Genomic DNA, 11,990 nt, shown 5'->3' on the forward strand with positions numbered 1-11,990 from the left:
GGCATGGAACAGGGGCTGAGTCACATCAGACCCTGAATCAGGAAGAAAGTTCCCGAAATAGGTAGCATTATATTAGTTATCTGCTGGTACCTGGTCAAAAAAGGACTTTTTTGTTTGCTTTATTATCCTGTTGTCTGTTTGTTGTGCGGTTAATATGTGTTAATTAATGACAGTTAAGGACCATCTTGTTCTCTGTTTGTACAGGTCCTAGCGCAATGGGATCCTGGTTTGTGACTGGGACTGTGAGGCAGTACTGCAATACAAATAATCACATGCTGATCTCCAGAAATACTTTTGTACTGTGGCCATCCTCACTGGCTTAAGAGATTAGTCACGGAAAATGGAAGTATGTGAACCTGACTTCTGCAGTTTAACTCAGTCCCCTTGTCTCCTGCACTGAGTGTTCTTTCTGCTCAATACACACTCAATGGTAGGCACGCCCACAGAATAGGGTTATGAAGATGGGTCTCTGGGAGGGTTTGTCTACCATGGGATGCTATTGCAGGAAGGAGGTTTGCTGGGAAGAGATGGGGTCTGATTGACCAAGAAGGAGAAGAACATCTTCATGCACTGACTCATCAACCTTAGGAGAAGAGCTTAAAACTAAGTTCAGAGGGGGCAGGTGAAAAAAGTCACCAGGTAAAAAAAGGTGGCCTTAATAGAGGACTAGCTGTTTGGGGAGAAGTAGATGTGGAAAATTGCAGTAGAATTAGAGAAGAAACAAGAGGGAAATCCATGGGGGCATCTGCTTAACATCTTAGATGTCTGTACACACATGCAAGGAGTAATAATAATGGGGAATAAACAGTATGAACTAGGAGTTTTAGTACATAAGTCATAACTGAGCTTAACTGGCATCACAGATACTTGATGGGATAAATCTCATGACTGGAATATTGGTATAGAGGGCTATAGCTTGTTCAGGAAGGACAGGCAGGAAAAAAAGAGAGGACGTATTGCATTGTAAACTTGTTCTGAGGTCCAGAAGGAGGTGAGAAGCAGACCAGTTGAAAGTCTCTGAGTAAAGATAAAAGAGGGAAAAAACAGGGGTGATGTCCTGGTAGGGGTCTATTACAGACCATGAAATCAGGAAGAGGAGAGAGATCAGGCATTTCTAGAATAAACAACAGAAATATGCAAAACACAAATCCTGATCGTAATGGGGGACTTTACCTACCCAGACATCTGTTGAAAAAGGAATATGGCACAACCCAAAATTATTTTCCGATAAAACCAATATAGGAAAGTGTGGCAAACTGAGAGAGGGACGGAACCAAAATTCAAAATGATTTAGAGAGAATGAGAAATTCTACACTGGAGCAAATTTAGCCACATATTGGACTGTGTACATGGATGGGCCCAGATATTGAAATGTATTTAGGTTCCTCACATCTATTGATTTCAGTGCGAGTTAGAAGCCTTAATACCTTTGAGGATCTTGTCCATGTAATTACAGCACGGCTGCTTTAAAGCCATTCTGCTCTGCTTACGCAGCACAAATGGCCTAGGAACCCATAGCATCCTGCCCCACGGTGTTTCTAAGTGTGTTGTAAGAAGGCAGAGAGCAGCTGATTGTCTGTCTTCCTTCTCTTCTGGCCTTTCTCTGCAGCACTTAAGTGTATCCCTTTTGTGGGAGTGATCCTGAACGACATGATCTCCATGTTGGAGTTAGTCAAGGACAGCAGGATGAGACAAGCATTTTGTGGTGGTAAGTGCCAGCACTTCCTGTAGGTGCCCCAAATGGATATTTAGGGGGTCTTGGTACAGATTTAAGTGACTGACCAAGTTTGCAAACAGGCCCTGAACTGTGCTCCCTTCCCTGGATTGCACCAGGTGCTGCGTTCCTTGGCTCCTGTGGCACTCAGTGAAGTTGAGAGTGCTCCTTACTTTGCAGGAGGTGCTGAGCATTTGTAAGTTCAGGCCCTTTGTGACTCACGCATATCGTTTAAAATAAACAGACACAAAGGCTGAAGCTGCCCCTCTGCCAGGAGGCTCCTGGGGGAGGAGGTAAAGGGAGCAGATTTCATTACTGTACATTTAAAAATCCCCTGTTTCCCACTCCTCCACCCATTCTCTCTCCTTAGTTTCTTCCTCATCATCATCTCCTTTCACCCTTTCTCTGTCTTCTCTTCTTCTCCACTTCTCTCTTCCTTTGCTTTTCAGGTGATGCTCAGTAAGGGGTTAATCCTGTGCCCTTGAGGGAAATGGGAATTTTGCCATCCACTTCATAGAGAACAGGATTGGGCCCTAATTCGTCTTAGCAAGGACACTAGATACACCTACTTTTAGGGCAAAGTGCTCCCCACTACCTTCAAATCCCAGGAAAGCCAATGGCAGTTAGGGGCACTGAACATCTTTCAGACAAACTGTAACTCAAGATGAAATCATACAGTGTTCGGGTTGAATAAACAACAACTGCAGAGGACGTGAGTCTTCAAATGATGGTAATTGAAAAAAGATGGAGAGCTGTACAAAGAAAAAAGCCTTTTAAGTGTAACCCTTCTGCCAGGCCAAGTTGATAGCAGCAAGGGCCGGGTTCAGTACACAGGGGTTCCCTCTCATCAAAGCAAATACAAAACTGGCTCGAGCCCCCACCCAGTGACCTGGGAAAATCTTACACACCCCCTGGGCGCCTCAAAGAGGCAATACTTCCCCTCTCGCAAGCACAGAGTCTCGGTGTAGTAGAGAATCTTTAATAACATGAGGTAAACGACATCAGCATTAAATTGGGGAAACACCACAACTAGTGTTCATTAACCAAACCATGAGCAAAGACCCACCCCAGAAAATTGGGCCACATCCTTTCCCTCGGGTTCTTGAGTCCCAGAACCCAAACGTCTCTTGAGTCCAGCAATCCTCAAATCACCCAAAATCCAAAAAGTCCAGCCCCAGAGTTCAAAAGTTCATCTGCAGAGTGTTACTCCCCAGTCTGGCTAAAATGTGCCTGTGTGTGGGGGAAAGAGGTAAGGGGTACCTTACGTGTCCTGAAGCTGACTGCCCCACAGGGCTCTGCTCTGCTACGCTGTCTCACGAACGGCTCTGCTCCACCACGACCGGCTCCGCTCTGCACAGCTCGCCGTCTCACGAACAGCTCTGCTCAGCTCGCCATCTCACGAACACACCGCTGTCTCACGAACGGCTCCGCTCCACCACGACCGGCTCTGCTCTGCACAGCTCGCCGTCTCACGAACAGCTCTGCTCAGCTCGCCGTCTCACGAACACACCGCTGTCTCACAAATGGCTCCGCTCCACCACGACCGGCTCCGCTCTGCACAGCTCGCCGTCTCACGAACAGCTCTGCTCAGCTCGCCGTCTCAAGAACAGCTCCGCTCTGCACAGCTCGCCGTCTCACGAACAGCTCTGCTCGGCTCGTCGTCTCACGAACACGCCGCCGTCTCACGAACGGCTCCACTCCACCACGACCGGCTCCACTCTGCACAGCTCGCCGTCTCACGAATGGCTCTGCTCTGCACAGCCCGCCGTCTCACAAACAGCTCTGCTCAGCTCGCCGTCTCACGACCACGCCGCTGTCTCACAAACGGCTCCACTCTGCAGAGCTCGCCGTCCCACGAACAGCTCCGCTCTGCACAGCTCGCCGTCTCACGAACAGCACCACTGCACTCTAGATCTTCTGGCTCCCCACTACTTGACACAGTGCTCAGTGATTTCAGCTCATAGTAGTGGGGGGCCTTAGTGCTGGTGCACCATAAGGCCAAAGTGAATGCAGCACAGTACCTGCAGCAAGACTCTTAATAGACCCAAAATTAGCTCTGACATTCTACAGTGGAGAGAGACAGAGGTACAATTGGTGCTTCAGGCCCTCACAAAGGGGCCCACACCACCAGGTACCAATACCTGTCTCAAGTCTCTCTCAATTTACAGAGTTTTGGAACCCATGTCCCTTGCCTAGCGAGTGCTACTCAGTTGATGGTGAGTCCCTCCATCATAACAAAAGGCCAAGTACAGTTCCAAGCACAGTTCCCATAATCAGGGTAATAACAATTTACTCTTCCCGCCCCAATAACAAAGACACTGGGGATCCCACAACAGCCAAAGTGACCATTTGGGCAGTTATGGCCTCATTCTAGGCAGGGTGGGTGTGCCTATGCAAATTGAGATCAGCCCCTGAAGTTCTTTTCCACTACTTGCCACACCTCACCACCAGATGTCAGGGTGGAGCCCATCCTGACTCTGCTTACATAAGAAACAAGAAATGGAATGGGGGAAAGAGAAATAGCTCCAAATTGATATGGGATTTCAGCATCTAGTCCTGATAGGAGCTGCCATGGAATTGGAGTAAACGATAGGCCTGGGTGTCTTCTCTGAGAAAGCAACTTCTCCTCATTATTACTATGTCCTTTTCACATTGCCTGTCTTCTCTCCTTCCGTGCAGTTCTGGAAAAATGGTCAAGGGCAGTGAATGGATATTTTACGAACTGGGAAAAGTGCTCATTCCCCAGAATTGGTGAATCACAATTCTGCAATCAAATTCTTCCCTTATATTGTCATGTGACCAGCAACTGGCTGACCTGTGAGGAGCTGGAGGTGAGAATTGCTGGCTTTCTAAACCTTTAGCGGAAATTGTGATGTTACATTCTGTGTGTCTGGCACTCTTTGTGATGATGGCATTTAATGGTAGGTCCTTTTGGATGGAACAGATTGTCATGTAAAACATCGAAAACCCATACGTTTATAATGTCACCACATCATGGAAATTCGGTCTGTACCCAGTGTACATGGATTCTAGTTTTGTGCACCTAATGTGCAGATGAACCCAGGATAGTGGGCTAAATTAATTCCTGGTCTAAGTCCATTCAGCCCCAGTGGAGTTACAGCAGGGATGAGTTGGCCTAGAATGCATACTAATCTGGGGAAATATTTTACCTGGTCTGGTTGTGAGGTGCATTAGAATATAATCCTGACACCAACCCTACGAGTCCTGGTTCTTTACCAGGAAATATTGGGATAGGACCGTTCCGACAGTGGAACAAGGGAAATTGCACTCATTAGAAGTAGAAAGGGTGTGCCTATTGGAAGATATTGAATGAATTCATAGGAACATAAATTCTGTGTCTCATCTATGCAGCTCAAGCAGGCCATCATCAAAGCCCTTGGTCCCATGATGGGCATCCTGCTACACAAAAAGGAGCCGCAAAATCCGATATTTAAAGAGATCTCATGGCTCCTTGAGCAATATAAGGAGGAAATTGATGTTTTTCACGTCACCAAGGTGAGGTACCACTCATTAAGGTAACTGTCTCTGTGTGTGCATGTATGAACTGCAGGAGGAATTTGCTGCCAGTGGGGTTTCCTGGTCTAGATAGTGACTTGTTAGATAATAAATATGCACACAAGTTCTGGGTTTATACACATGGTGACCCAGGCAACAAGATTTGTAGGTAACTGCCTCTTATGAAAAGCATCCTCTGTTTCCTGGGGAGGAGGAGAAGGAGATAAAAAACAAAACACCTGCACCCCCTCCCCAACAAGATACTCCCTCCTTGTGATTTCCCAGTACATCCTGTCAACTCTGTGTCTCTCTTTGAGATCATAAGCTAAGGCTCTGCAACATGATTCCTTACAGAAGAGAGCCGCTCAGCTCAGGCTGGGATGGCTGCCGAAGGGAGCAGAGGCGCATTGCAGGCTCCAGTGCTCCAGGATTCAGAGGCCAGCCGGACTGTGGCTGCAGCTGACCCCCAGCCACCCAATGCCAGAGATGGAGGAGAGATCCCAGAATCCCTGAGACTCCCAGCTGCGGAAGAACGGGTGGGAAGCAGCCTAGGTGTACGAAGCATTGATCCAGCTGAGGTAGTGGGCTTTGACTCAGCATGTTTTGAAAGGATCCCCACTGAGTTGGTGGCAAATACCCCTGTGGCAAGACAGGGCCCTGGGCTGGGACCCTGTGGAACAGGTAGGACCCAGTGGAGAAGGGCTCGCCACTAGGCAACACTTCCCTGCCGCAAAAGGTGGTTCTATCAACTCTGGCCACTAGGCCGCATTGCCCTGCTGCCAAGCGTGGGTCTATTGACTTTGGCCACTAGGCCGCACTGTCATCCCTAGAAGGGCAGCCCGAGTGACTCAGGCTGTTGGGCCGCGGACCCTCACCCAAGGGCTGCTGCACTGATCCCGACCATTAGGCGATGCTGCCCTAGGAGCCCGGACTGCTGTGGTGGCTAGGGAGACTAGGCCAGTTGGGCCGCTCCAGATCTACTTCAATTCCTCCACAACCTGATACCACCCTGACGCGGTGGACCTATCCTGTGACAGGGTGACTTAATTACAGTCTATAATATCTTACATGAGGGACTCCTATTATATAGTGGGCTCTTCCGTCTAGTAGAGAAAGGTGTCACTTGATCCAATGGCTAGAAACTGAAGGTAGACATATTCAGACTGGAAATACGGCGTACATTTTTAATGGTGAGATAATTAACCATTAGAGCCATTTACCAAGGGCCGAGGCGGATTCTGACCATTTTTCAATCAGGATTGGTATGTTTTTCTAAAAGCTCTGCTCTGGGAATTATTCTTGGCAAGGTCTGTGGCCTGTGTCATACCGGAGGTCGGACTAGATGATGGCAAGAATCTGGTCCGGCCTTGGAATCTAGAATCCCCTGAATCTGCTTCAGTCACTACATATGGATCCTTTGTGTGCCCACCATCTGACTTTCGCCCTCTGTTGCAGAGCCTGAGCCAGGTCTTGGAGGTCTCTGGTGAATATAAGATCCCTCTACCTCAAGGGAAGTTTCAAGCCATCTGCAGTGCTCTGCACAACCAGGTGAGGGGTGGTTTTGCTTGGATCCCTTGAGCTTAGGCACAGCAGATCTGAAGCATATTAACACTAAAAAAATCGCTGGAATGCTCGTGCAGAGCCTGGGGACCTCCTCATGCCCTACTGATTTCTGCAGGCTCAAGAGTAAGCAGGGAGCGCTCTCATTTTCTTAGCTACTATCCAGCTCAGTTTGTAAAGCAATTTCACCATAAGCCGATTACCAGGGGGAGTCAGAGTCGTAAAGTAAAAACTGTGGCTGTGTCTTGATTAGGTCAGCTCTGCTGCTCAAAACACTTTAGCTTCTCTTATCTAATGGATTGGTCATTGTCTTTGAGTCTTGCTGTGCATGCAGGACCATCTCCCTGGGGTTCAGACCTCTAGTTGGACAAGCAGGAAGTGGAAGCTTAGAAATTAATTGAACATTTTTCTTTTCCATTGCTTCTGATTAGTTTTTCTTTGACCATTTCCCTTCTTCCCACAGATCTGTTCTCCAGCTAAGCAGCTCAGCATAGAAAACCACAAAGAGCTGTTCCATTGTGTACTTCTGCTAGGTAAGGGGAAGAGACTCTGAGTTACACAGTGGTTTCTTTGTAACTTCCTTACCTTTGTGAGGTACGGTAAGAAGAAGAGTTCTGCAGACAGTGAGGATGTGATTTCTTCCCTTGCAGCCCGTTCTTCTCCTGATGATCTGCTAGCATTTCTACACGAGCAGCTGGAGATTGAGCATGAGGCCGTTCGTGTGGCGTCTTTAGATCTCCTGAGAGCTATTGTTGGTGCTGACTGTAAGTAACACAGGAGCAACTGTGCCAGCTGCCCTCTTGGCCAACATGCTGAGGGTTGAGTTGAGGGCATCCAGAGCTAAAAGCTTGAGCTACTAGAGATTGAGCTAAAGAACCAAGGCTCTGTAGGCACGGTAGGGCTGCAACAGACTCATCACCTCTGCACCTGGGGCACAGAGGCTCTAGAACACACAGTCACCAGTGGTTTGGAGATCCACTAAGGGACCAAATGCTGCCCTAAGTTACTCCCATATGGCCCCATATGGAAATCAACAGGTTCAACTAAGTGCTGAATGTAGCCCAAGATATTTGTCAAGGTCTTTTTCAACTTCAAATACAGAAGTTAACTTGGGGCTAATGCATGTTAACAATAATCAGATCAAAATAGAATAGTACTCCTGACTCGAGAATCCTAAGTATTATACACTATAGACTAGATTCTGAGTCCTGTTATGCCGGTGTAAACACAGATTAACTTCAGTCACCTCAGTCTATCAAACTCCTTTATAATATTTCCATCATGGTAGTAGGATGGCACTATTTAGAGAAATGGAATTACTTTAGATTTACACTGGTGCAACTGAGACCAGAATCTGGTCCTATGTTTTCCCCACTGATTCTGTAGAGGAGAGAAGCTTGGTACTATTCTTAACTAGGGCCCTTTGAAATCCAGGATTAATTCCAATGTGGAAAGTGAGTGTGTGTAGAACAAAGACGTACTGTACACCTCTCCTTATCTTTCAGTGCCTGAGACAAGAGTTAAAAAGCTTCTGATTGTGAAGGCAGTGAAATCCAATCTCAGTGATCAGAATGCTACGGTAAGATTGTGTGTGGAACAGTGAAATTTATTTCATTTTTTTCAATGTTATGGGATGAATGGATATCTGGGTGGAGCTTTCATTCCGATCCAGATGAGAGACTGCAGAATAGAGAAGGCATGTCATTCTCCTGCCGGTGTTAAATGTATCCATGCTTCTAATCCAAGGAGACAAAATCAAAAGCATAAGGACTCTCATATCATATCCTAGCTCCTATTTCAGGCAGAAGGGCTAACAAGAAGTGCTGTGTGTAATCTCTACCCTTGCAGGTGAGGAAGGCAGCTCTTCATTTCATCAGGACGCTGCTCAGTTCAGGAAGTGTGGAGAATTGTGCAGCATGGGATCTGGTAGCATATGTTTTCAGCGAGTTCAGTGTGTCCACCAGCAAACTGGTAAGGAGAGTTCTTAACACTTAGGACTCGGTCCTACCATTCTTGCATGCTGATTGCTCCCCTTGACTTCAGTGGGAGTTTTGACTCCAGGACAGCTGGACTGAATGAATAGAGCCAGAATCGGATCCGTGATATTGGTGTAAAGTCAAGGTAACTCCACTGACTTTAGTGGTGTTACTCTGGATTTATACTAGTGTAACAGAGACCAGAATCTCACACTGGGTATTTCCATCTAACAGAGTTATCTATGCTGCTCCAACCTCTGATGAGTCATTGAACAGTCAGAAAACACCATTTTTCAGTGCAATGTTCTTGTACAAGGAAGCACATCTTTTTGTTTTAAATAGACTCTCCAAAAAACAGAACGATGCCCCGTTCTGTGGCTGTCAAAGCAGACCTAAACTATCAGCAAAACACTCAGGTTATGCAGGCTGCATCGCAGACTGTCTCAGGAGCCTGGAAAAGCTTGCTGCATCTTTCACTCACTACATGCTCTACTCTACATGTACTAGTTTAAAAATATCTTCAATCCGTATTTCTATCCATGGACACAGCCCCGGGCTCCAGACACTTTGTGCTCCATGACTGAATCCATGATATGTATGAACATAAACAGTTCAACTTGACAGTAAGTTGTTGAAGATCTTAGCTCTGCCTGGCCCCTTTTCTACAAAGCTGGAGCTTGTGGCAACACACACACACACACACAAACACACACACACACATCTTAAAGAAGGCTGCTTTTTCTCATCAGGCCAGTTTTGGTCTCCTTTAAACTGAAATCAGTAGAGAATTAGGCCCATTGATAGAATCACACTCACTACACACAGAATGACCAAGCTGGTTGGGGCATCAGAACAAAGAGATTGGATCCCCCTGGTTCTGCATATTTGTTTCCCCTGGGCAGAGTCTGAATGTTTTTCCTCAGAGATCAAAAGATGAAACAGTTTTTCAAATTTTAAAAAATTGAACACTGTTGGGGGAACTCTTTTGTGTTCAGTGAATCATTCCCTTCATTTTAGGGTTTTCCTATGCCTGGGATCTGACCCACCAGTTCAGAGTTTCTATTATTCTCTTCCCTTCAGATGTTTGTGCACTTCCAGTGCAGTATAAAAGCAGGCGTAGGTCAATGCTCAAGATGGCTTTGTAAGAGAAGGACGCTGGTTCTATTGCCAGTGTCTTACTACTAGCGAATAAGTTCTATGTAGCTATCTCACAGCAGGGAACGACACTTCTCACCCAGAGTGTTGAGGAAGAAAGCACGATCCAAACCCTGTGCATTGACATCCTGCAATGTCTGGACACCTCAGTCAATGGAATGACCCAAGTAAGTGACCTCTTGCTACTGCTTCTTGAAATAGGGACGTTCTTCCTTACGTTCCTTGTATCCCTCCACAAGGAAGCTTTCTGCACAGTCAGCATAATGGAGGATCAGCATGTCAAATTCATGCCAGGGATGATGTGACCCCTTCATCATGGAGTAAGCGGTTCACATTAGAGAAAAGATATAAATCAACTTAACTGGAAGGAATCATGTTGCAGAGATCGTCTCTTAATTCTTTCCACTGTCTGAGTGCAACTTCCCCTTAGATCCCCCATGAATACTTCTGAAATGTAGAGTTGGTGATCCTGGATTTGAACAGATAATGGGGCTGGGACTGTGCCTTATATAGGTCTGTCAAGTTCTTGGTGAGCTTATGGCACTATCTAAATGTCTCCATAATGCTCTAATGCAGGGAAAGAGGATTCATCTCTGGGTGAGAGCCCAATTGCTCACCAAACAAGGTAGTGTCTTTAAAAGACAGAGTGAGGGGGCACCGGTCAGGTAGAGTGAGATAATGGGGAGAGAGAGATGAGGTGATAGGTTAGGGAAGGGTCCGTGATGAATCAAAGGAGAAGCTACATGACAGGGAGGGATTCAGACAGCAGGATACTGGAGGTGGGGGAATGGAAATAGCTCTGTACTGAACAGTCTCGCTCTTCCCTGCAGGTGTTATGGCCAAGGCTGCTGGAGTATGTGGTGCCAGCTCAGTACACTGGTACTTTGAAGCCTCTCTGCAGATGCCTTAGGGAACTGGCTGAGAAAAAGCAGCAGGAAGGAGAAGCAGCTGCTTGCCTCGACTACAGTGGACAAGGTTTATAACGGAAACTCTTTCATTTCTTCTCTCCAGACACTATGAAATGAACAGGTTCAGTCTGCTCCAGTTCTCTCATCTGCAATCAGGAGGCTAAAATGAATGAGGGATGGTCTTGTGATTACAACACGGCCATGGGAGGGAGCTAGGAAATGTGGGTTCTGTTCCCAGCTCGCCACCAAAATTCTGATGTGACCTTGGGGAAATCACTTGATCTTTCTCTCTCAGCTTCCCCACTTGTGAAATGAAGGAGTAATTCATGCCAACCTCACAGAGGTGCTCTGAGGCAGAATTCATACATGTTTGTAAAGCATTTTGAGATGCTCAGACTGAAAGCACTATGGAAATGCAATTTATTATCAGCTGTATTCAGTGTTGGTGGGCACGTTGGAAATGGATAGATGAAGAACCTCAGCAGGACTCTCTGCAAAGCCTGGCATAATTAACGCTATTCTGTTTCTTTCCGTAGTGCAACTCCCTACACCCCAGGGGCTGCTGGTGCGACTCCTGGTGAGTAGACCATGAAAATAGGTTTTCTGTGGAATGGGACAGTTAACTATACATATTGGTTTTATAGCTAGATGCTTGACTTAGGCTGAGGAATGTGTATGATTAGGTCTGTCCCTCTCCGCCCTCTCCTGAGACACACTGTTCTGCATCCTCCTACTAGCTAGAATGCTTTCTTCTTCAGGAAGGCACTGCAGTAGAAGCAACAACTCTATTGCATGGTCTCCACAATGAGAATCCCGGAACTATTCCCTCCTTCAGGAACAAACTGGTATTGTGCCGACAAAACTTAGCCTGTTCTTTCTCTCTCATTGACAGGTAGTAGCCTCATCCCCTTATGAAAGAGAAGGACACGGATGTGCTGCCTTACAGTTACTAAAGGCCCTGCACCAAAATATCCATGCAGCAGTGGGTGAGATGTGGGGAGTAAAGATCCCATCTCTGCTGCAGTACATTGAAGGTAAAGTGCTAGTTAGGAGGAGTGTGGTCCATGGAGACAGAAGGAAAGCCAGAAAATGCAGCTTCGTATTGACGTGTGTTGTGCCATTCCTGTTGCAGAACGTGGGAACAGTGGGGAATTGAAATTG

General features: G+C 46.7%; 2 protein-coding genes across 2 annotated transcripts; both read left to right on the top strand.

The window, feature by feature from the left end:
- The first annotated feature begins 1,593 nt into the window (after positions 1–1,593).
- LOC119564810 (maestro heat-like repeat-containing protein family member 2B) lies at positions 1,594–5,388 on the top strand. The gene is made up of 3 exons (XM_037888042.2): positions 1,594–1,708; positions 4,394–4,545; positions 5,087–5,388. Exons 1-3 carry the CDS (start codon positions 1,651–1,653, stop codon positions 5,252–5,254), a joined length of 378 nt encoding a protein of 125 aa, XP_037743970.1. The 5' UTR covers positions 1,594–1,650; the 3' UTR covers positions 5,255–5,388.
- Positions 5,389–5,610: 222 nt separating this feature from the next.
- LOC119564811 (maestro heat-like repeat-containing protein family member 2B) lies at positions 5,611–11,092 on the top strand. The gene is made up of 8 exons (XM_043533165.1): positions 5,611–5,808; positions 6,686–6,778; positions 7,254–7,323; positions 7,441–7,554; positions 8,296–8,369; positions 8,639–8,761; positions 10,005–10,088; positions 10,752–11,092. Exons 1-8 carry the CDS (start codon positions 5,611–5,613, stop codon positions 10,902–10,904), a joined length of 909 nt encoding a protein of 302 aa, XP_043389100.1. The 3' UTR covers positions 10,905–11,092.
- Positions 11,093–11,990: the final 898 nt, after the last annotated feature.

Source organism: Chelonia mydas, chromosome 20 (assembly GCF_015237465.2).
Source record: "Chelonia mydas isolate rCheMyd1 chromosome 20, rCheMyd1.pri.v2, whole genome shotgun sequence".
Taxonomy (NCBI): Eukaryota; Metazoa; Chordata; order Testudines; family Cheloniidae; genus Chelonia; species Chelonia mydas.

Coding starts and splice junctions, on each gene's coding strand:
- LOC119564810 (XM_037888042.2), top strand. CDS start 1,651: ATGATCTCCATGTTGGAGTTAGTCAAGGACAGCAGGATGAGACAAGCA. Junction 1,709..4,393: donor GAGACAAGCATTTTGTGGTG/GTAAGTGCCAGC, acceptor CCTTCCGTGCAG/TTCTGGAAAAATGGTCAAGG. Junction 4,546..5,086: donor TGACCTGTGAGGAGCTGGAG/GTGAGAATTGCT, acceptor TCATCTATGCAG/CTCAAGCAGGCCATCATCAA.
- LOC119564811 (XM_043533165.1), top strand. CDS start 5,611: ATGGCTGCCGAAGGGAGCAGAGGCGCATTGCAGGCTCCAGTGCTCCAG. Junction 7,324..7,440: donor CCATTGTGTACTTCTGCTAG/GTAAGGGGAAGA, acceptor CTTCCCTTGCAG/CCCGTTCTTCTCCTGATGAT. Junction 8,762..10,004: donor GTGTGTCCACCAGCAAACTG/GTAAGGAGAGTT, acceptor CTTCTCACCCAG/AGTGTTGAGGAAGAAAGCAC.